This window comes from Lepus europaeus, chromosome 12, assembly GCF_033115175.1.
Source record: "Lepus europaeus isolate LE1 chromosome 12, mLepTim1.pri, whole genome shotgun sequence".
In the NCBI taxonomy this organism is placed as follows: Eukaryota; Metazoa; Chordata; class Mammalia; order Lagomorpha; family Leporidae; genus Lepus; species Lepus europaeus.
Window position 1 is genome coordinate 35,136,932 of NC_084838.1, and position 22,969 is coordinate 35,159,900.

Below are 22,969 nucleotides of genomic sequence, written 5' to 3' on the forward strand. Positions count from 1 at the left end.
CCTTCAAGGCCAATGCATTAAGGATTGCATTGAGCCCCTGCGTGTTTGGCCTGGTTCCCCCAGAGAAGCAGAACCGGATATGTGAGGAGATTTTGGACAAGGAATGGGCTTGCACACCACTTAGGAGTCTGGCGCGTGCGGCGCAGGCCTTCGGGGAGTGCGGCTGGAACCCACAGGTGTGGGTGGCAGCTGCAGCCCACAGCAGAACCTCTTCTTTGCCAGGGCTCCCTGCGTTCTGCACACGAGGCCTTTGACTGCCCAGAACGCCTCTGTGCCTGAAGTCCACCTATGGCAGACGTCGCTTACGTCTTCAAAAGGCCTTTGCAGCAGCACCGAGATCTGCGTTTGATGGAGCGACTGATCATAGCCCAGCCAAGTGGACACATCAAGCTGAGGGCCTCTGTGACCTTCCCAGGGTTGCCACGGCTCCGTAAAGCAACGGAAAGCTCTTCTCCCACAGCTTGAAAGCTGGAAGTCCAAGAGGGCTCTTCCCTTTCTCTTATTTCCCGAGCTGCCGGCAATCCCTGGCGTTTCTTGGCTTGTGTGTGGGTTCGCTGCTCCACTCTCTGCCACCAGGGTCACCTGGCCTTCTCCCAGAGCGTGTCTGTCTCTGTGTCTAAGAACAGCAATCAGATTGGATGAGGGCCCACGCTAAGGACCTCGTTTTAATTTGATTGCATTTATAAACACCTGTTCTCAAATAAGGTCAGAGTCACAGGCACTGGGGATTAAGACTTCAGTTTAGCCGGCACCACAGCTCACTTGGCTAATCCTCCCCCTGCGGCGCCGGCACACAGGGTTCTAGTCCCAGTTGGGGCGCCGGATTCTGTCCTGGTTGCTCCTCTTGCAGTCCAGCTCTCTGCTGTGGCCCGGGAAGGCAGTGGAGGATGGCCCAAGTGCTTGGGCCCTGCACCTGCATGGGAGACCAGGAGAAGCACCTGGCTCCTGGCTTCGGATCGGTGCAGCGCGCTGGCCGTAGTGGCCATTTGAGGGGTGAACCAACGGAAAAGGAAGACCTTTCTCTCTGTCTCTGTCTCTCTCTCTCTCTCTAACTCTGCCTGTCAAAATAAATAAAGACTTCAGTTTATCTTTTGGTGGGGGCAGGGGGGCACAATTCCACCCATACCACCATCACACTGGCCCGTGTTTAATTCACACTCTGGCCGTGGAACGGAAAGAATGGGAGAGACCTCAGAGTGTGAGTGTGGTCCGCTAATGAGCCCAGAACTCGGAACAGTATCAGCCAGACGGTAAGTGCTCAAGGACTGGCTGGCTCCGCCTCCCTGGTCACCTTCCTGGGCGGCTGCTTGAACCGCTGGGGAGGTTAAGTCCCCAGACACAGCAAACGTGAAGTCCTGGGGGCTTGCGCTGGGAAGGGCTTCATTGGTTTAGGAGATCTCTCAAGAACCCCAGGCACCTAACCAGGAAAGTGAAAGGCAGGCTGAGTGGGTGGGGTCCAGTTCTCCACCCTGGACCCACAGCAGGGCTGTGTTTGCCTGTTTAATCCCCGGAGCTTCCTTATTACCCTGCATTCCTCCCCTCCCTGTTGACTCAAGGGATTGGAAACGGGCAAAGGGAGTGTGATGTCCACAGGAGCAGCCAGGGCTGTTCCGGGACAGAACAGGAAATAGGAAGCCGTGGCAGGACTGCTGGATGTCTACCAAAACCCCCTCCCCTCTCCTTCCTTGACAGCAGGGCCCTGGGTGCTTTGTTCGTGAGATTTCCCAGCCTCCCTTGCAGCTAGATGCGGGTCTGTGGGTACACGTGCTGCCAACAGGTTACAGATGGTGTGCTGGGGCGGGACCCAAGGGTACAGTAGGCGTCCCTTATCCAGGGTTCAGCTTCAGCTACCTGCTTGCATGTGGTTTTGAACAGCATGATGAAACCCTGCACCGCTCCCACGTCCTGCTCCATCCTGCTTGGCGTATCCACCCTGTATGTGCTTAGTAGCCATCCTGGTCATCACAGTACTTGTGCTTAAGTAACCCTGAGTTCACTTCATGATGGCCTCAGATTACAGAGTAGTGATCTTGGGAATTTTATGATGATATACTGCTATAATTATTCTAAGTTACAGCAAGAACAGCTTCTTACTGTGTCTAATTTAAAAATTAAAATTTATCATTGGTGTGTATGTGCAGGAAAATACTGAGTATATAGAGTATATACAGAGATTTGGAGCACTCACTCAGGGTCTTATAACATATCCCTTGAAAATAAAGGGGGAATACTGTAATGTGCTTAAAAGATACTTCCTTGTCCTTCCTTCTGCTGGCTGGATTGTGGATGTGAAGGCTGGAGCAGAAGAAACTACCCTGGGTCATGAGGTAAAAGTCATCCATTGGGAACAGTAAAGGAACAAGGCAGAAGGGGCCTGTGGACATTGGACCATTCCTGACTGCCCCCTTCTCCCCATCCACCTTTCCTCCCTGTGGAAGAGAAATGGGTACTCATGCATTTCAGCCACTATCTCTTGGGTTTTCTGACCTGCATACCAGATGTAGCCCTAACTGCTCCCCTAATTCCGAGAGAATCCCCCCAAGTCTGGCCCAACAAAGCCGCCAACTCTTCAATACCCCTGCCTTTGACTCCAGCAGCACTTGAACTTCTCCAGTCCCCAGGGTCTGGGAGGAGTGCAGCACAAGTCCAGGAAGCAGCCATGAGTTCACGGCATCACTGTTCCTGAAACCTTGAGCTCCCAGGCAAGGAACGTGACTATCCCAGTCCCATAACCAATGGACGCTCCAGTTAACCGTGCCATTGGAGCTCAGCCACCAGCCAGCCCAGCCAGCCCCAGCCCTGAGTGCAGGCGCCACCGTGGAAGCGGTTCCTTCCTGCCCACTGTGTCTCCCAGGCTACGCAGGGCATCTCCACTGTGGCCCCAGACGGTGTAGAACAGAGATGCTCTTTTTGAGCTGCTGACCCACAGGACGCATGAATATTCAGAAGATGGTTGGTTTGCATCATGTTTTGTTATGTAATAGATAACTGGAACAAATGATTTAAATCAAGCTTTTCATTCAGGAAATATTTACTGAGCATCTACTATGCACATGGACTAAGCACCATGCTAGGGAGAAGGCACGCTACAATGAGCAAGTGTCAAAGATAAGGCCAGATTCTAGGGAAGGTGGTGAGGACAGGGCAGACACTTGGCACAGTGATTAAGACACCACTTTGGCGGGGGGGGGGGGGCAGTGTTGTGCTGTAGAGGGTGGAGCCACCTATGGTGCTGACTTCCCATATGGATGCTGGTTCGAGTCCTAGTTGCTCCACTTCCCATCCAGCTCCCTGCTAATGTGCCTGGGAAAGCAGTGGAAGATGGCCCAAGTATTTGGGTCCCTGCCACCCATGTGGGAGACCCAGAAGAAGTTCCGGGCTTTGGACCAGCCCAGCCCCAGCCACTGAGGCCTTTTTGGGAGTGAACCAGCAGATGGAAGATCTCTCTCTCTCTCTCTCTCTAACTCTGGCTTTCAAATAAATAAGTCTTAAAAAAAAAAAAAAAAGATACCACTGGGACTCCCTCATCCTAGTATTTGGATCATTGGCCCTGAAAATACATACTTTTTAAAAAGATTTTATTTATTTATTTGAGAGGTAGAGTTACAGATAGCGAGAGGGAGAGACAGAGAGAAAGTCTTCCTTCCATTGCTTCACTCCCCAAATGGCTGCAACAGCTGGAGCTACACCCATCCAAAGCCAGGAGCCAGGAGCTTCCTTCCCAGTCTTCCATGCGGGTGTAGGGGCCCAAGGACTTGGGCCATCTTCTACTGCTTCCCCAGGCCACAGCAGAGAGCTGTACTGGAAGTGGAGCAGCCGGGACTAGAACCGGTACCCATGCAGGATGCTGGCGCCACAGGCAGAGGATTAACCTGCTGTGCCACAGCGCCAGCTCCTGAAAATACATATTTTTAAAAAAATAAAAACAACCTGTAACATTTTTTAAAAAAATGGGAAAGGGGCCAGCATTGTAGCATATCAGGAAAGCTACCGTCTGTGATGCCAGCATCCCATATGGACACTAGTTCACATCCCAGCTGCTCCACTTGCAAACCAGCTCTCTGCTAATGGCCTGGGAAGAACAGCGGGAGATGACCCATGTTTGGGCCCCTGCCACCCACATGGGAGACCCAGATGAAGCTCCTGGCTTTAGCCTGGCCCAGCCCTGGCCATTGCATCTGGGGAGTGAACTAGCAGATGGAGGATCTCTCTCTCTGTAACTCTTTCAAATAAATAAATAAATCTTGAAAGTAGGGAGGACCATTGTAAATCAATTTACTACTGCATTAGGGAGGAGGCCCAGTGTGAACTGAACTGAACTCAGCTTCCATTTGTGCAGGGGAGACCGGGTGTTTTAGAGGAAGAATGAAGGAGAAGGCATAGGGATGAGTAGCTGCTCAGAGTCACGGGAGTGAAAAATGGCCCAGGGTCGGTCAGCGTTCATGCTGATTAGACCAGCTGTCCGTCTTCCCACGGAGACTGGGGGACATCTTCAAAGAATGGCTTTCAGCTCCTCGAGAAGGAACTGCTGAGATGCAGGAGCTATGAGACATCTGACAGGGCAGAGAGGAACTCCAGTTGCAAGCCCTCTTCAGCAACTGTTCTAAGAAAGTGCGGTGGGGACCGTGGTCACCTGCTGGTGAAGGCAGAACCTTCTGCGCAGCCTGAGCTTTCTCAGCAGCTGTTTTAAGAGGTGCTGGGTCATCCTAGGGATGTGGCCTTGGGCTGGGATGAACTGTGCCAGCATTTCGATCGTTTTTAAAAGATCTATTTATTTGAAAGGCAGAGTTAGAAAGCAAGAGACAAACACACACACACACAGAGATCTTCCATCCGCTGGTTCACACCCCAGATGGCTGCAACAGCCAGAGCGGGGCCAGGCTGAAGCCAGGAACCAGGAGCTTCTTCCAGGTCTCCCATGTGGGTAGTGGGAGCCCAAGCACTTGGGCCATCTTCCACTGCTTTCCCAGGCACATTAGCAGGGAGCTGGATAGGAAGTGGAACAGCCAGTTAAGTCCCAGCTGCTCTACTTCTGATCCAGCTCCCTGCTAACACATGTGGGAAGGCTGCAGAGGATGGCCCAAGTACTTGAGCCCCCACTACCCACCCTAGGAGACCTGGATGGAGCTCCTGGCTCCTGGCTTCAGCTTGGCCTGGTCTTGCTGTAGTCATTTGGGGTGTAAACCAGCAATGGAAGGTGGATCTCTCTATCCCTCTCTCTCTCTGCCTTTCAAATAAATAAATAAATCTTTAAAAAAATAAGAAAGAGAAGTATAAAGTTCTGAAAGGGCTTCTATATGATACTAGAACCTGTCTGGTTTAGGGGCTGGAGAAAGCTTCTCTGGAGAAGCAGCACTGACGCAGACACGAACGCCAGGGTGTTCCAGAGAGCTGCAGTCTTCGGTGAATCTGGAACTCCCTCTGCTGGTGCCAGGCTCAGGGACAGGAATCCTGCTGCGTCTCCCACACAAGGAGAGAGGGGAAACTGTATTGTTGTTGTTGTTTTCCAGGGGAAGCTGGTCCAAAGCTTTTGATCAAATAGTCTCAAAGGGACATCGAGCAAAAAAAAAAAAAATTAAGCACAAATATGGTTCCATTCTTTCATAGATGGGGAGTCTCAGCTAGGGGCTGGGGAAGTAACGCTGGGACAACACAGCAGGTCGGGGAGAGTTAGGATCTAGCTTGTTAGGATCTAACTTGCCGTCCCACCGCCCAGCCTCTGGCGACTGCCCGAGGCTCCAGGAGCCGGCGCCGAGGCTAACCTGCTGCCTGCTTCAGACTCGTGGGAGGCAGTCCCACCTGCTTCCGCAGTTGGCCTCAGAGGGCAGGTGTGATGGGAAGGGCCTGGAGCTGAGACCCTGGGCCCGTGTCCAGACAGCCCACGCCTTCGTGCTCTGTGGTCAGATTAGAAAACAGACAAGGGTTACAGCTCATAATGTCTGAGATCGGCCTGCCAAGCTGGAAGGCTTCGCCATAGGTTCACCTGCAGAAAACAGAGCAATGGAATCAGGCCTCACGAGCCAGGTATTCAAACTCGTTACCAGATAAAAACTGTGGTTTGTTGGGCAGCCACTCTGTGGTCTAAACTGCTAAACTTTATTTTTCATGTACTGTCTCGTTTCAGCCTTACGACCACCTTGCAAGGCACACAAATGAGGGAAAAGGCTCCGGGCAGGGAAGTGATATATCAAACATTACATGACGTACAAGTGGCAGAGTAAGGATTTGAATCCAGGTCTCTGGAATCCCGTTCCAGGATTTCCCACCACACAACTACTGATGGGCAGGTTGCGATGAATTCAAAAGACAGCTTAGCTTAGAGGGTAGGGTCACACCCGCTGGGGCCCACTTGCCTGAGCTCAAACCGCAACCCTATCACGGTTGTGTGTTTTTCTTTAACCAAAAGAAGTTTAGCTTTTAATTTCCTATTCGATGAACCTGTTGAAGCACCCTCATAGCAGAACCTTCTGAGTAGGGCTGTCGGGAGCATTACGTGTGCAGTCTACAGTCAGCCTCCCTGGCTTGAGGTAGGATGGAGTCTGAGCAGGAGTGAATGGAAGATGCCCAACACCTGCTTCTCAAAGTGTGGTCCTTAGACTGGTGGCATTGGCACCAACTGGGAGCTTGTTGGAAACACACCATCTTACCAGTAAAGGTCAGGTACTAAGGCCGGTTCCTGTGCTGATGTGAACATGATGCAAGTGTTATGGATGAGCTGACAGCCTGAGGAGGCAAGCCCAGCTGGGACCTCAACTGCTTTTACCTCTCCCCAAATGGATTACTTTGTCCTCCCCTTGTATGTGTTGCTAATGGCACTTTTGATTTGTCGTATCAGGTCTCTTCCTACTGGTCACTGCATCCCTTTTCAAGTTTGATGCGACATACAAGTGATGTGGCGCTTCAGACACTGGTGATTAGGTGACTGACTCGGGCGATGATTGAGACAACTTGATAACCACTGGAAAAAAATAACATTAAATCCCAACCTCACGTTATACCAAACTGAATTCCAGGTGATCTAAAGATGCCAGAGGGAAAAAAAGACAGACATGGAAAGAAAGAAAAAAAGGAAAAGAAAAAGAGAGAGTCCAACAATGAAAGTATCAGATGAAAAACCCAGAGACTCATGGAAAATTTGACTACAAATTTTTTAAAATTCTGTAAAGCCTCTAAAATAATACAAAGACAAAAGACAAATCAGAAAGAGATACTCGGCAGATGACATTTACTTAGTATGTGAATCAACAGGGAAATAAAAAGAACAAACAGAAATAAAAGCTGCCAAAGGATTTGAATAGACGGTTGTCCCCAAAAAGGATATGAGATTTATAAATACACGAAAATATACTCCCCTCTTTATTTTAAATGCATGCAGAGCAAATTTACACTGAAATATTCTTTCACCAATTAGACTGGCAAAGATTTAAAAGGCTTTTAATTCCAGTTTTGGCAAGGAGCTGAATAAACACACTCTTAGACAGCATTGATGGGAATGCAAACTTTTTGGAAAGCAGTCAGGCAACATTTATCAGAAATGTTAATACTAATATCCTTTGACTTTGCAATTCTACAGCTGGGAATTTATTCAACAAAAATAATAGACTCACAAGCGCTCAAAAGAGAAGCCTGCAAGGCCACTTACTTCAGTATTGTGAACAAAAGCAAAGTTGGAAACTGAAACTCAAATGTCCATTAATAGACTATAAAATACAGCACTGCACATCTGTATCAGACCATACTATGCCACAGTGCCATTAACAAGCGTGAGTTAATTCTAGGTGGTTAGCATGCACTTGTGTCTTACGATGCATTGGTAAGCCAAGATAAGCAAGTCCTAGAGCTCTGTGGGTAATATGATCCTATTTTGGCCAAATAACATACATCAACATATACACAGGGAAAAAAAATCTAAAGGAATATTCACCAAACCATTAACTGTATCACGTATACTTCTGTTGAATGAGATCCTGTGGTCCTTTCATTTTCATTCAATTCAGTCATTGTTTTCAACAAATGGTAACTGACCAGTTGGCAGGCAGTGTGCTACAGTCTGAGGATACAGTGGTTAAATAAAACAAAACAAAACAAACAAAAAATTCTACATTTCTACATCTGAATTCTTTACAACAAACATTGCTATCTTATTAGGAGAGAAAGTTAAGATAGTGAAAAGCAAATATACTTTACCGATTATTCTACATGAAGCACCACTTACCTCTGTCTAATCCATCACACGTCCCACCTGTTTTATCTCTGTCCTATAATTACCTAGATCCCACCCATTCTTTCTGCCCAACTTGCAGCCACGGCTCTCCTAGGAAGCTGTCACTGACACCCCTCAACTGTGTTACCCCCTCTGAACTGCCAAAAATGCATGGGCCACTCTGTTCTGCAGTCTCACAGGATTCCCTGGGAGCCCGAGGCTTTGTCCCCAAATCCACACACATAGCTGGCATAGAAAGGACTCCATCAACGATGACAGAATGGAGATTACGTCGGCAACGGACATGCACTACCCAGGTTGCCCTTCGAGAGATCTTACAGTGTCCTCTGGCTTCTCCCAGCTAGTGGTCAAGCATGGTGGGAGAACCAGAACCAGAACCAGAACCTGAACTCGGCCACTTCCGCCTGACACAGGACACCTTAGCATGCAACTTAGACCCCAGAGGGTCTGCTGTCCACAGCTCTTCCCACTCAGGCCTCCTTGCTGCCCGCTCCCCTGTCTCAGGTGGCAGCCTGAGTCACAGTGGGCAGGCCCCCCTCGCCCTCCCTCCACCTTCCCTCTTCTGCTTTGCAGGCATTGCTCCTGGAGAAAGGACCAGCCAGACATCTGACCCTCAGAGGACGTGAGCCAACACAGGGATTAATGAAAAAAGGCGCCGAAACAGAGTACCCACGCAAGACAAGAGGTACACTTGTGTAAGGGACATCGTGCAGATGTGCTGCGTCCACATTTCTCACACTTCACTGTGTGCATGGATCACCAGGGGTCGCGCTGAGTGCAGATTCCGATTTACTACGTGTGGGGCAGGAACTGCTCCTTACCGTAGCCGGCAACCTCTGGTGCCTCTCAGGAAACCCTGAACACACTTCTGTCAATGGCCCTCCAGCGAACGTCCCTCAGTACTTCGGCCAAGTGCGCCATCTGTAACCTGCTGGAACGCTGACTGCTACCAGTGCTGTTCAATGCAGGACTTTATAGAACAGCATTAAATAGAAACAAGCTCATTGTGCATCCTTTAAAAATGATTTAATAAACTATGCCCAGTGTTATGCACAATCAATAAAAACAGATACAACAGGGGTGTAGCCCAGGTCATTAAGTGGCAGCTTGAGATGGCAGCTGATTCAAGTCCCAGCTCCTCCACTTCAGTTCCAACTCCCAACCAACGCACTTGGAGGCTGCAGGTGATGGGCAAAGGGCTTAGGTCACTGCCACCCACATGGGATGGAGTTCTGGGCTCCTGGCTTCAGTCTGGCCTAATCCTGGTTGCTGTGGGCATTTGGGGAGTGAACCAGCAGATGGATGATCTCTCTGTCCCTGTCACTTTGCCTTTCAAATAAGTGAACATATCTCATAAAAACAAAAAGCAAAAACACAGCAGATCCATCCACACCAGGAGTGGGGAACGTCTGGCCCACGGGCCACATGAGGCCTGCAAAAACATGTGGCCTAGCCCTGCCAAAGCAACTGCAGGAGGGACTTGAAATTCAGTAAGTTGGGGCTGGCGCTGTGACATAGTAGGTAAAACCGCCGCCCGCAGTGCCAGTATCCCATATAGGCGCCGGTTCAAGTCCCAGCTGCTCCACTTCTGATCCGGCTCTCTGCTATAGCCTGGGAAAGCAGTAGAAGATGGCTCAAGTCCTTGGTCCCCTGTACCCAAGTGGGAGCCCCAGAGAAAGCTCCAGGTTCCTGGTTTCAGATTGGTGCAGCTCTGGCCATTGTGGCCAACTGGGGAGTGAACTAGCAGATGGAAGACCTGTCTCTCTCTCTCTCTCTCTCTCTCTGTGTAACTCTGACTTTCAAATAAATAAATAAATCTTAAAAAAGAAAGAAATTCAGTAAGTCTATAGCAAGCAAATTTTTAAGCTGATCATTTTGTATGGCCCATAAATGATGTCATAAATATCCAAACAGCCCTTGGCAGAAAAAAAGGTTCCCCACCCCAAGATCTGCATCCCCAGACATCTGTTAGATGGAAAAAAGAAAAGCAAGATTCATAATAGCACGCATGGCACCAACCTGTTCATTAAAAGCATGGATTATGCATTTGCTCAGGCTTGGATTGCAAGCGACAGCATCTGCTCTTTCCCTACAGGACAGAATGGAGGTGGGCACTATCTGATTTGATCTCTCCCCATCACATGGCTCTGCTCTCTTTTGGGGGGGCTTCATTCTCAGGCAGGCTGTCTTCACGTGGTGGCGGAGAGTGCTCAGGTTGGCTGACAACATCCTGCCACCCTGACATGGGACAATCTCAGCAGGACGGGCCTTGTTCCCCATTGCTGCTGCAAAAACTCTCTGGATGTGCACCAGCCACTGACCCACAGGACTGAGTGTTGGGCGACGTTCGTTATTCTTTTTTGCCGCCCGGCTTCCACCTTCTAAGGCGGACTCTACCTCTCGCCAGAGATGGGAGAAACCCAGAAACTCACTTTCGCAGCCTTCCTTTCTGCCAGGCAGAGCACATGACCCAGGCTGAGCCAATCAGACACTCAGACACTCCCACCGCAGCTGCGAATGTGTAGCCAGGGACACTAAAACGGGCCTTTGAAGATTCTGCCTGGTCCAGCTGTGATGGGGGTCACTAATCCTGCCCGTGGGAGCTGCGAACAGGGAGAGGAGCTTGTGTGAAGTCCTCTTTCTCCTTCAATTATCCAGAGCCTGGATTTCCGCTGCTTGCAACCAAGAAGGGTAATGAATGCCTATAGGTGTGTGTGTGCTTGGAGCTTCCTGAACTACTTCAGGAAAGATGAAACAGGTGTGCATGCCAGTTACCTGTGAGAGGAGGACTGTGGGAGTGAGAAAGAGGGAAAGGGGCTTTTACTTCTGCCTGTGCCCTTCTGTACCAGTGAAATTGACTTTTTGCTCCTATGTTACTTTCAAAATGAAAAAATGAGTAACATAAGACACCTGAGTAAACAGAGTATGTTACTGAGGATTTTCAAGGAAACAAATCTCTTCAATTAGGCTTCAAAAGGAAGTCATCCTTTTTGTGAATGAGACCAAGTGTGGAAGCCAGTGAGAGTACATGCGCCACCCGATACCGGGCCCGAGGGATTCGCTCCAGTGTTGAAACTCACCAGCTCAAGTACGTTCTGCTGCTCCCTATTGCTCACAGAGTAAATCCAGTTTGCATCCTGGCACCGAAGCCCTTTGCAATCTGAGCCCTGGGGCTGGCCCTGTGTGCCGGTACCCCATATGAGCACCCGTTCAAGTTCTGGTTGGCTCCATTTGCAATCCAGCTCTCTGCTAAGGTACCTGAGAAAGCAGGAGAAGATGTCCCGAGTGTGTGGGCCCCTGCCACTCACAGGGGGAACCCAGAGTTCTAGGCTCCTGGGTTTTGCCTGGCTCACTTCCAGCCATTGCAACCGTGTGAACCAGCAGATGGAAGATGCACACATTAAAAAAACACCACGAGGGGCCGGTGCCGTGGCGCAGGTTAATCCTCCGCCTGTGGTGCTGGCATCCCATATGGGTGCCGGTTCTAGTCCCAGCTGCTCCTTTTCCAATCCAGCGCTCTGCTGGCCTGGGAAAGCAGTAGAGGATGGCCCAACTCCTTGGGCCCTTGCACCCGCGTGGGAAACCCAGAGGAAGCATCTGGCTCCTGGCTTTGGATTGGCGCAGCTCTGGTCATTGCGGCCATTTGGGGAGTGAACCAACGGACAGGAGACCTTTCTCTGTCTCTCCCTCTCACTGTCTGTAAATCTACCTCTCAAATACATAAATAAAATCTTTAAAAAAAAAAAAAAAACCACTATGAGCCTTTTGTACCTTCAAGACGGTCCTTGTGTCTGCCCTCCAGCTGAGAGCACCATTCCTTGCCAGCCCAGACCCTAAGGGCATCCCCATGGCCATGGCGTGCGTGTCTGCCAACCCCCGCCTCATCCTTTTCTCATGCCCTCGTCACGTGTTGCTCTGTACTAGAATTCTTTGGAAGTCTACATTTAGCAGACTTAGTCATTTAGTAGTCATGTGTTGAACCCCCTTATTATAAATCCTTTTGCCTTCCTGTGGTGGGGAGGTGGCCGAGTAAGCTACCTGTGGCCAGGGTGGCTCTTGTCTGAGCCGTCCGCTTCCCCCAGCTGGACTGGATTGCTCTTCCCCCGGGGTCAGCAGCGTTGACTTTCTTAGCTCCCTCCTGTCTCACATTTTCAGTGACATCTCTGCCCACCCTCTATCCCACTTACCTGGAGGGAAGCTCTATTTGTTGCTTACTTGTGTGTGTATCTGCGAGTATCCTCAGGGACTTTGCCTGGTGCCCATCGGCCCCTCCAGCACCTAGGTCTGACCCCTGACGGGCACTCAGCCAACACGGGCTGAGATCTGAGAGAGCACGGGACAGGATGCCACAGGCACAGAGACACTCGGGCGCCAGGCACAGCTCCCCCGCAGGGCGCCTGCGTCGGCACTGCTAAGACACAACCTCTTTAATAAGCCTTGGTGGCCTCCTCTGTGCATTGGAAGTGACCATCAAGACTCTCCTGGGTGGCTGACGGGCCGGCTGCAAGAACCAAAGTCCAAGTCTCCAACATTTGGGTGCACTAAGATCACCCGCATGGCTTTGTTCAACCACACCCGGAGTTTCTGCCTCAACGGGTCTGGGATGCAGCCGGGGTACTTTGGTATCAACGCCGCCGTTGGTGCCGATGCTGGTGGGTGGGTGATAGGAGAGAGCGCCTGAGGCATTTGTAGTTCAGCGACCGGGTCCGAAGCAGGGCCTGGCAGGACATCGTGCGGGAACACGGTGGTCCCATTCGGTTCTTAACTCAGCAGCTACCGAGGACGCGTCGCTTAACGGGGCCGCGGAGCACCCAGCCCAGCGGAGGAGCGATGGGCTCGGCTCTGGGTCCAGCGGTCCCCGGCGCGCAGCACGGCCAGAGGCTGGGGCAGCCGCTCCGACCTCCGCCGCGGGCAGGAAGTCTCCGGAGCGGCGGGAGGAGGCCGCGGGCCGGCGGTCCGAAGGCCCGGGCGGCGGGCGCTGGCGGGGCCTCCCAGCACCCGCCGTCCTCCCGCCCCGCACGCGGGCCGTGGAGGTGCAGCCCCACCCCGGCGGCGCCCCGCACACAGTGGGCGCGCGGCCCCACCGCGGCGGCGCCCGGCACACAGTGGGCGCGCGGCGCCGGCGGGCGGAAGGGGGCGCGGGCGCACAGCATCCGGGGGCGGAGCCGGCGCGGCCCGGCCCGGCCGGGTGGACGTTCGCCGGCCGCCGCGAGCCCCGGGCGGCGATGGGCGAGGGCGGGCTGCCCCCGGCCTTCCAGCTGCTGCTGCGTGCCTGTGATCAGGGCGACACGGAGACGGCGCGGCGGCTGCTGGAGCCGGGGGCGGCGGAGCCGGCCGAGCGCGGCGCGGAGCCCGAGGCGGGCGCGGAGCCGGCGGGGGCAGAAGCGGCCGGGCCCGGGGCGGCGGCGGCGGCGGCGGCGGCCGGAGCGCCGGTGCCCGTGGACTGCTCGGACGAGGCGGGCAACACGGCGCTGCAGTTCGCCGCGGCCGGGGGCCACGAGCCGCTGGTGCGCTTCCTGCTGCGCCGCGGCGCCTCGGTCAACAGCCGCAACCACTACGGCTGGAGCGCGCTCATGCAGGCGGCCAGGTGAGCGGCCGGGGGCCGGGGCGTGGCGGGCTCAGGCGGCGCCCCCTCCGCCGCCCAGCCCGGCGGACGCCCCGGGAGGCGAAGGGTCAAGGACTAGTTAAGAGTTTGGAATGGGAAACTTTGGGCACAAGAAGAAGTGGGAGCGTGTAATTTACATCGCGTCTTGGAAACTTCGGCCTTTCCAAACAACCCAGAGACTGCCAGTAGACCCTGGAGGCCTCGATCCCACCCTTTCGTGCAAGGCGGTTTCCTGAGGACCCACCAACCCGCCTGGCGTGGCGCTGGGGATGCTGCGGGGCCCAGATACAGGCAGAGTCCCCGCGGTGGGGCAGGACCGGGATGGCGGGGCTAGCTTGGAGGGCAGCTGACCGGGTTTGGGAAGGCGAGGGAAGGTGTCTGGTAGAGATGATGTATCGCCTTGGATCCGAGGATGGGGGAGAATTCACCAGGACCGGAGGGGTGGTGGGAAAGGGCCAGGGAGCTGGAGCCCACTTCAGGTGATGGTTGGTCCAGTTGCTAGAACAGTGCCGGCTGAGAAGGGGCTGGAGATCAGGGAGATGAGGGGACAGGTGCCAGGGGCAGGAGGAAAGCCCACCTAGTGGGGCCTCTCAGAGTCATAGAAGGCTCCAGGCAGAGTGAGTGACAGGAGACTGGCATTCCCTGCAGTGTGGGAACGGGTTGGAGGGGTAGGCTGGGTTCAGAAAGGCCGATTGGGAGCAAGTTGCAGCGGGCTGGGTGAAAGCCAATGGTGGCCAGGACCAGAATGGGGACAGTGGAAGGTGAGCAGAGGGGTGTTTGAGATTTACTCGGGAAGTAGATATTTTTTCTTTAAAAATATTTTGATTTTATTTATTTGAAAGGTGGAGTTACAGAGAGAAGTAGAGACAGAGAGAGAGGTCTTGGATCCACTGGTTCATTCCCCAGATGGCCACAATGGGTGGAGCTGTGCTGATCTGAAGCCAGGAGCCAGGAGCTTCTTCTGGGTCTCCCACGTGGGTGCAGGGGCCCAAGGACTTGGGCCATCTTCTACTGCTTTCCCAGTCCACAGCAGAGAGCTGGATTGAAAGTGGAGCAGCCGGGTCTCGAACCGGCACCCATATGGAATGCCACCACTTCAGGCCAGGGCATTATCCTGCGCGCCAGAGCACCAACCCCGGCCCCAGGGAATAGATCTTGATGGCTGACTGGCTCCTGGGGAAGGGGTGGGGTGAGGGCGAGGGGACAGCACAGATGACTTCAGGATTTCTGGTTGGTGGCAGCAGGAGGAGGGGCAGTGTAAGGACCAGCCTGGCGTTCAGGCACTGGTCCAGTAGGGGTCTTTGTGGAGGACACCCCAAGAAGCGCTGCCCAGTGGGGAGCTGGAGAGGGGAGTCTGAGCCCGAGGATCCCGGAGGTCCATAGCATACTGATGACAGCTGGGACTTTGGGCTACAGGGACTTATCCCAGGTGAATGTGTGATGTAAGAATGACAGCTGCTGACGGTAGCTGACGGTGCCCATCAGCCACTCAAGGGAAAATTGTTCGTTTAGTGCACCATTTTCTCAGTCTGGTCTTGTCTGGCTTCCTTACACGCGAGGGTGCTCCAGAAAGTTCGTCGAACAGTAGAATTAAAAGTATTGAGTTGATTTGGGAGCAAAAAATTTTTAAAACCCACTCAGTGGTTTTTTTTTTTTTTTTAACCATCATCACTTTCCCTACATGTTATAGTAAGAAAATATAAGAAAATAATGCTGCTGTGATTTTACAGAAAGGGAAACAGGCACAGAAGTAGCTTGGCCAAGGCCGCATGGCCGTCAGCTGAAGCGTGGGACTTGAAGCCATGTCTCCCTCCAGAGCCTCCCTGTTGTCACCGCTTCTCCAGGGCACAAGCCAGAGCAGCAGTGGCGTTTGAATTTTGGGTGGCAGTCGGGGCGGTGAGCGGTGTTGCTGTGAGAGGCAGGCGCGGCCGAGCACTGATGTAGCCCAGGACAGCTCTATGGAAGGCAAGAGCACGGCGGGCTGCCGTGGTGGCGCGGTGGGCGGCATGGAAACACAGAAAGCGCAGACAGTGCCTTCCACCAAGCTCGCTCAGGGCCTGAAGAGGCTTCCTGGGGCGGGGGAGAGCCTGGAGCAGCCTCGCCTGCTGTTAGAGTGAGCCATGGAGGAACAGGCTGGGGGTCTTCGGGTGCAGAGGGGAGGACAAGGGTCCTCTTGGCTGAGTTCACGTTGCTCTTGGTAGAAAAGGGTGTTCTGCATTCGGTCCTTTTCAGAAAGAAGGCTTGCAGTTAAACCCATGTTCTCAAACCATTAGGGGATTTTACATTTAATTTTTTTTTTTTGACAGGCAGAGTGGACAGAGAGAAAGGTCTTCCTTTGCCGTTGGTTCACCCTCCAATGGCCGCCGTGGCTGGCGCGCTGCGGCCAGTGCACCGCGCTGATCCGAAGCCAGGAGCCAGGTGCTTCTCCTGGTCTCCCATGCGGGTGCAGGGCCCAAGCACTTGGGCCATCCTCCACTGCACTCCCAGGCCACAGCAGAGAGCTGGCCTGGAAGAGAGGCAACCGGGACAGAATCCAGCGCCCCAACCGGGACTAGAACCTGGTGTGCCGGCGCCGCAAGGTGGAGGATTAGCCTGTTGAGCCATGGCGCCGGCCACATTTAATTCTTAAAGAGACACGGACACAGATCGGCCACAGTGAGGTCGCTACACCCTGCCGTCCTGTCAGACTCCATCTGCCCCTCCCTTCCTTACATAACTTTTTAGTTTCTTTATGCCAAGGTTTCTCCACCTTGGTACTGTTGAGGTTCGGGGCTCCTTAGATGCCAGTAATGCGTGCTCCCCCAACTCAGTGGTGATAAACAGATGTGTGCAGGCGTTGCCCGCTGTGCCCTGGTGAGAGCCACTGCCTCCTAGGTGGACTGAGCACAGGCCAGAGAGATCGCTGGTTTTCCCTCCGTGCCCCTTGCTACACGGGCTCCTCCCACGGCTCTGTGCCTGCATGCCTCACACCGGGCGCTCTGGCAGTGCGTCCTTATCAGCACCTAAAAGCTGCTGTCATTTCCCAGTAGGCTCACGGTGTTTTACTGGACAACAGCTTCACCAGCCCCTGCGCATGGCCCTTTGGTTGTTTCCAGCCTCTTGTCATTCATGCTGCGGTGACCACCCTGATACATCTGTCAGTTCACGCGTGGACAAGGGTATGGGCAGGAAATTGCACAGAAGAACACTGGCCCTTGGTGATGTCGATGGTAGGGATAGTGCACGGTGCTGTCCCTGCAGGAGTATTCATTTCCTGTAGCTGCTGTCACAACTTAGCACAAACTTGGTCTTGGAGACAACCCAAGTGTCATATCTTCGAGTTCTAGAGGTCGAGGACATGCTGGGTCTCACTGGGTGAATGAGGTGGCAGAGGGCTGTAAGGGGGACCCAGCGCCTCGCCTTCTCCAGCTTCTGGAGGCTGCCAGCCTTCCTGACTCACCGTCCCTTCCACCTTCAAAGCCAGCAGGAGTCACATCTCTCTGCCTCTGCATCGTGCTCCCGCCATTGCGTCAGCTCCTAGGAACCTGCTCTCTCCGCAGCCTTCGTTTCCCCTTTGCTGATCTGCTCACTGTGACCCAGTCATCATCCACGCGTTGCAGATGTTCCGTTCTAATCTAACTTGTATTGTTAGCCAAATTTTATTCTGCGTTATTCCCAAATACCTGGTGTTTCAGCTGCTGTGTGATGGTCCATCCATGGGGCTATCCTGAGGTTTGCGTACCCACTCTCCAGCCTTGGGCATTTACATCAGTCTGTACACACACTTCAGGAGCCCGGCGCAGTTACACTGTGGGTGCTGGCCGTTCGCATGCCTGATGGAGTGCAAGGTTCCATGCACCTTCTGGTATGCTGGGGGCCTTGTTTGACCCCTGAGTTCTCACCTGGAGCAGTTGGGGTGACCAGCAGGCCTTGTGGGCTGCTGCCGTTCTGCAGTTTCCTGTCCTGGTGGCTCTCACAGCTCTCGGTAGATCCTCGGCTCTAACACCTGACTGCCCAAGCGTGTCTGTGATGGCCCTTGAATCCACACCCTTCTCTCCCTCCCCTCGGCCAGGCCAGACCCCTGCGATGCCTCCCACAGCGCTCCCTCCAGGCGCGCCCTCTCTGACCCTTCCTTGACAGGCTTCCAGATCTTTCTAAAATGCCTTGCCCTCCCACCGCGGTGCTCTAGCCAGAGCCCCTAGTGTGGCATTGGAGGTGCTTCTGCCCTCCCCCTCCCCCACATCCTGTCTTCAGCCTTCTTCCCGGCTTCCAAACTCCGGCCAAGATGATTTCATGCAGGCCAACTCTGTGTTATTCTCTGTTTTTGCCTTGACATAGAGTGACCGCTTTATTGTAGGCCAGTGATGGCTCAGATAGGCGGGGCCTCTGTTGGTCTTTGAACTCCTTCAGCTGGTGGACTTGGCTGTGATGGTGGCATTGGTGTTGTAGGCCCAGGCACCACCAGACTCTGTCTTCACGCGGGAGCCACGGTGCCAGATCCCCACAGCTGGTCTCTTCCTCTCGGTTTTGCCACGGAAGGAACAAGTGTCTTTGGTGCGCTGGCTGCTTTCACTCCTCCCCACCCCGTTTTCCAGAGGGAGACACCATAGCGGGTCTCGTATTTGTCAATGACTGCAACCCTCTTGGTGGTTTTAGCCATGTTGCTGCCACATAGGTCTGGACCAAGAGAACGCTCCATTTTTTAATCAATCAATTCATTAATAATTATATTTATTGAAAGGCAGAGAAAGAGACCAACAGAGAAAAGATCCCATCCACTGGTTCAATCTCTGTTTTTTCTGCAACAGCTGGGGCTGGGCCAGGGCAAATCTGGGAACCAGGAGCTCAATCCCGCTCTTCCATGTGGGTGGCAGGGACCCCACTGCTTGAACCGTCCCTGGTGCCCTACAAGGTGTGCATTGGCAGGAAGCTGGAAAACCCAGCAGCTCCTTTGTGGACTGTGGGTGTCCCATATGAGATGTCAACCGCTGCGCCAAAGGCCCGCCCCTCTGCGTTTTTTAAAAAAGCAAACAATGAGGGGCTGGTGCTGTGGCATAGAAGCACCTGCAGTGCCGGCATCCCATATGGCACTGGTTCAAGTCCTGGCTGTTCCGCCTCCTGTCTCACTCCCTGCTAATGCGCCTGGGAAAGCAGTGGAAGATGGCCCAAGTGCTTTGGCCCCTGCACTCAATGTGGGAGATCGGAAGAAACTCCTGGCTCCTGGCTTCAGACTGACCCAGCTCTGGCCGTTGTGGCCATTTGGGGAGTGAACCAGCGGATGGAAGATTTCTCTCTCTCTCTCTCTCTCTCTCTCTCTCTCTCTCTCTCTCTGTCAACTGGCCAGAGCAGACCAGGGAGTCCCGCTGCAGAGCCCCCAGCCTGACCCATGCAGAGATGCCCCTTCCTCCCTTTGTGCCCTCCTGGAAGCACTCCTTGCCCTCCAGCTCAGCTTCTTCTGGGAAGCCTACAGGGATCTCCCTCCCTGTTGCCCTAGTGTTATCGTCCAGCACACCACGTGATTCCTGGTCGCCTTCCTCCGTGGTACCCGCAGCCACACACCGGCATCACCCGGATGCTTTCCAAATGCAGGTTCCTGGGCCCTGTTTCTGGAGATGGATTCAGAAGCCTGGGGCTGGGGCTGGCATGACAAGAGGCTTCCTGGTGAGTGCCTCGCCCCTGTCCTCCCCCCAGCCCAGGGGCCCTGGTGAGCCCTCCTGGAGTGCTTACGGAAGCCCCGTGCTCTCCAGTGTGTGCTGCTAACCGAGGTCTGCAGGGTGGGCAGCGTCATTTCTTGCTTTAGCTTCTCAGTCTCTGTTCTTCTTGATGGGGGGAGAGACTCAGAATTAGCCTAACCTCTGACCGTCAGCGCAAACTAACGTAATGTTTTCTGAGGACTTCGCTTTCTCTGTAACAATTAGTGTTGTCAGAAGGGCTGGATTGGTGGTCTCAGTGTCCTGACCTTGTCCCTTCCCACCCGAGAGGCCTGGGCCTTTATTCCTGGTTCCTCTGACAGGTGCCATGTGGGCAGCACGCTCTCACTTGTTAGTGTGAGAGCGGGGTCCACTATGACAATCCTGCGGCAGGGTTGCAGTTCCCTCTCACTCTTTAGCTGAGCCTGGTCAGGGGCTGGGGCCTCTCGAGTTGATTTCTGTCCAGTTGTCCCTAGGACTCCCTGCCCTCAGGCCTCCTGTCTGCCTGTGTTGAGTTGTGCCTGGGCTCCCTGCAGGGGAGACTGCTGCAAGGCTGTCCTGTGTGTGTGTTTTTGCGTGTGCGTGTGTTGAGTTGTGACGTGTGTGTGTGTGTTGTGACTTCCGCAAGGCTGTGTGTGTGTGTCCATGTCCATGTGTGTCCGTGTCCCTCAGCTCTGGAAGGGCAGGTCCTTGCCTGGTTGTGCTCGCCTTCCCTGGATCCCTGTGGGTCCCAGCAGCCCCCGCAGGCAGCCTAAGTGAGCATCTGTTTACCACCCCCCACCCTCAATGCTCCAAAGCTCCTCCCCCACCCCATCCCACCCCACCCAGACAGGCCAGGCCCTCAGCAGCCCTGTGCCTGGACCGCACTTAGGTCTCTCGTGGGTATTTCAGCATTGGAAGTGGTTATGTTCATGGTTTTTCCCTTGTTGTTAGAATAATAGATGCCCTTGATCAAGCACTGTGCTGAGTGGTTACAATGACTCAGCTCATTCAGTCCACACAAAACCTTAAGGACTGGGTACTATTGTCATCCTCCGGAGGGATTCCCACACAGAGATGTTAAGTAACGTGCCTAAGGCCACACAGCTGATAAGAGGAGAGTCTGATTGACACCCATGGACAGGTGATTGATTGGCTCCAGGCCTGTGCTCCCAGCTGTGAGTCCAATAACTGGTAGTTCCCTTCTTGGTGTTGGCAGCACGCAAGCAACGCCGGAAGCTTGCCGGCGGTTTCTGGCCTGGGGCAACGTTGCCCGGTGTTTACTTTGGCTCTAATGAGACTTTCCCACGTGGCCCTTGATTCCCCACCTGCAGTGTGGCAGGCTGGACTCGGCCTGGGGCTTTGAGTAGCAGGAGAGTGTGCCAACTATCGAGACACAGGTGTTAATTGCCGAAATTAATCGTAATCATAGCACCTGTTCAGAAAGCCCCTCGCCTCCCCATCTCCCGTAATTACCGATTAGAAGCCTAGCATCCACAAAATTATCTCTGCTTTCCTTGAATCCTTTTTTAATTTTCAGCCTAATTGAATGCTCTCTTGGGCTACCCGAGAGTTCAGCAAACATGCCAAATTTCAGCATTTCTGCTCTAAGGAAGCCTTTGCTTCCTCTGTGAAAACTGGGTATCACGCTAGAGCTGAGCTGCCGAGCCGGGGGTCCCGGTCCAGGTTTGTCTCTGCCTTCCAGACTGAGAGACTTCGGATGATTTGCCCGCCGTGCCAATCGTCATTATTCTCATCTGTAAAATGGGAGGGAATGAGTCTGTTTATTAAGAGATCACATGAGGTGGCCGGCGCCGTGGCTTAACAGGCTAATCCTCCGCCTTGCCGCGCCGGCACACCAGGTTCTGGTCCCGGTTGGGGCGCCGGATTCTATCCCGGTTGCCCCTCTTCCAGGCCAGCTCTCTGCTGTGGCCCAGGAGTGCAGTGGAGGATGGCCCAAGTGCTTGGGCCCTGCACCCCATGGGAGACCAGGAGAAGCACCTGGCTCCTGGCTTCAGATCAGCGCAATGCGCCGGCCGCAGCGACCATTGGAGGGTGAACCAACGGCAAAAAGGAAGACCTTTCTGTCTCTCTCTCTCTCACTATCCACTCTGCCTGTCAAAACACACACACACACACAAAGAGATCACATGAGGTAAGAATCTGCCCGCACCTTGTAATCAGCTCCTAGGATTGGGCCAGCTCTCACCTCCCGCTTGGTAAGCAGTGTCATCTCTTAAACCTGCTGCACGCAGGAGACACCGGTTCTGCAGTTCCGCTCCCCGCTGCCTGCCTTTGCTCACGTGGCTACCTGAGCAGGGGCTGGGAAACTCGGGCGGGCAGGCGGGACTCAGCCCCGCCCTGGGGAAGCCCGCGTTTGCGGGGAGGCAGTGCCAGAAGGAGGGCTCAGGTGCGCCATAGCACGAAGCTGCAGGAGGTGCTCCAAGGAGAGGAAGGCTGTGTGCTGTAGATGGTGTCTGGGGGGAGGGGTCAGAACCAGGGATGGCGTGGTGCGTGTGAGTCCCAGGGAAGTGAGGTTGGCACGTGGGCAGGGCCCATCGGCAGTGGAACCTGGGAAAACAGCATCAGATTTTGGCCTGGGGAGTATCATTTTGGGGGCTGCAGGCAGGGGGACCCCTGGGGTTGTAGCCTTCTGCAAGTGAGTGTGTTTCAGTTTGACCTGCCCCCTCGCTCCCGCTCTGGTCCCTCCCCAGCTCGCGCTCTGCGGGCTGACCCTGTGCTGTCAAGGTTCACGTCCCAGGAGGTATTTGTAAGTTCAGCCCTGGCCTTGCCTCCCCCAGGGGAGGGGAGCCTGGGTTTAGATGAGGCATAAAAGCTGCTTCTGGAAAGGAGGGGTGAACAAGACACACAAAAAGCCACTGCACAGGTTGCCACGTGGGCTGCCATGTGGTCTCTTCAGGGCTGGCACATCAGCCCTCTTCCCTTGCCTGGTTAGTTCGGGTCCAGGGTCACTCGCAGCTTAGACATGCGTGCCTGCAAGCTCACCAGACACCACAGAGCAGAACTTCTCTGTCCTCGTCTGTTGCAACAAGGAAGAGATTTTCCTAGGAAGAGGACCCTATTCTCCCTGGCCCTGGGGAGTTGGTGGGTGCCTTGCTGCCCCCAGGATCCCAGCGCCCTCCCTTTTCCAGTCATTGAGCAAGGTCTGGCCAGGCCCGTGTTCTCAGCCGCCTGTGAACATTCCTGCCAGCAGGGGGCAGTGGGCCTCCGCACTTGGTGCTGGAGCCCATCCTTGCTGACCACAGCAGTGCCACACCTTTTGGCATCAGGTTGTGTGTTTGGTACTGGCCAAGGTAGAAATGAATCAGACAGGGGCCCTGCCCAGGCAGAGAGACAGATTTCCAAGATATAAAGCAGAATCAACTGAACTGAGACGTGGGAGGCAGCGTGGTATAGGGGAGAAGAGCAAGGATAGTGGGGCTCCGAGACCTCGATGCCCCGCACCCCTTACGAGCTGGGTGACCTTGTGTA

At 54.0% G+C, this 22,969-nt stretch overlaps 1 protein-coding gene and 1 pseudogene across 1 annotated transcript in view; one reads left to right on the forward strand and one right to left on the reverse strand.

Moving 5' to 3' along the window:
* Positions 1-13,449: 13,449 nt before the first annotated feature.
* The window catches only part of ANKS6 (ankyrin repeat and sterile alpha motif domain containing 6), a 53,550-nt gene continuing 44,030 nt past the window's right edge, over positions 13,450-22,969 (forward strand). Inside the window, exon 1 of the mRNA XM_062207893.1 lies at positions 13,450-13,811. Within this exon, the coding sequence (XP_062063877.1) occupies positions 13,450-13,811 (362 nt within the window). The remainder of the gene's footprint in view (positions 13,812-22,969) is intronic.
* LOC133771845 (large ribosomal subunit protein eL43-like) lies at positions 18,120-18,468 on the reverse strand (annotated as a pseudogene).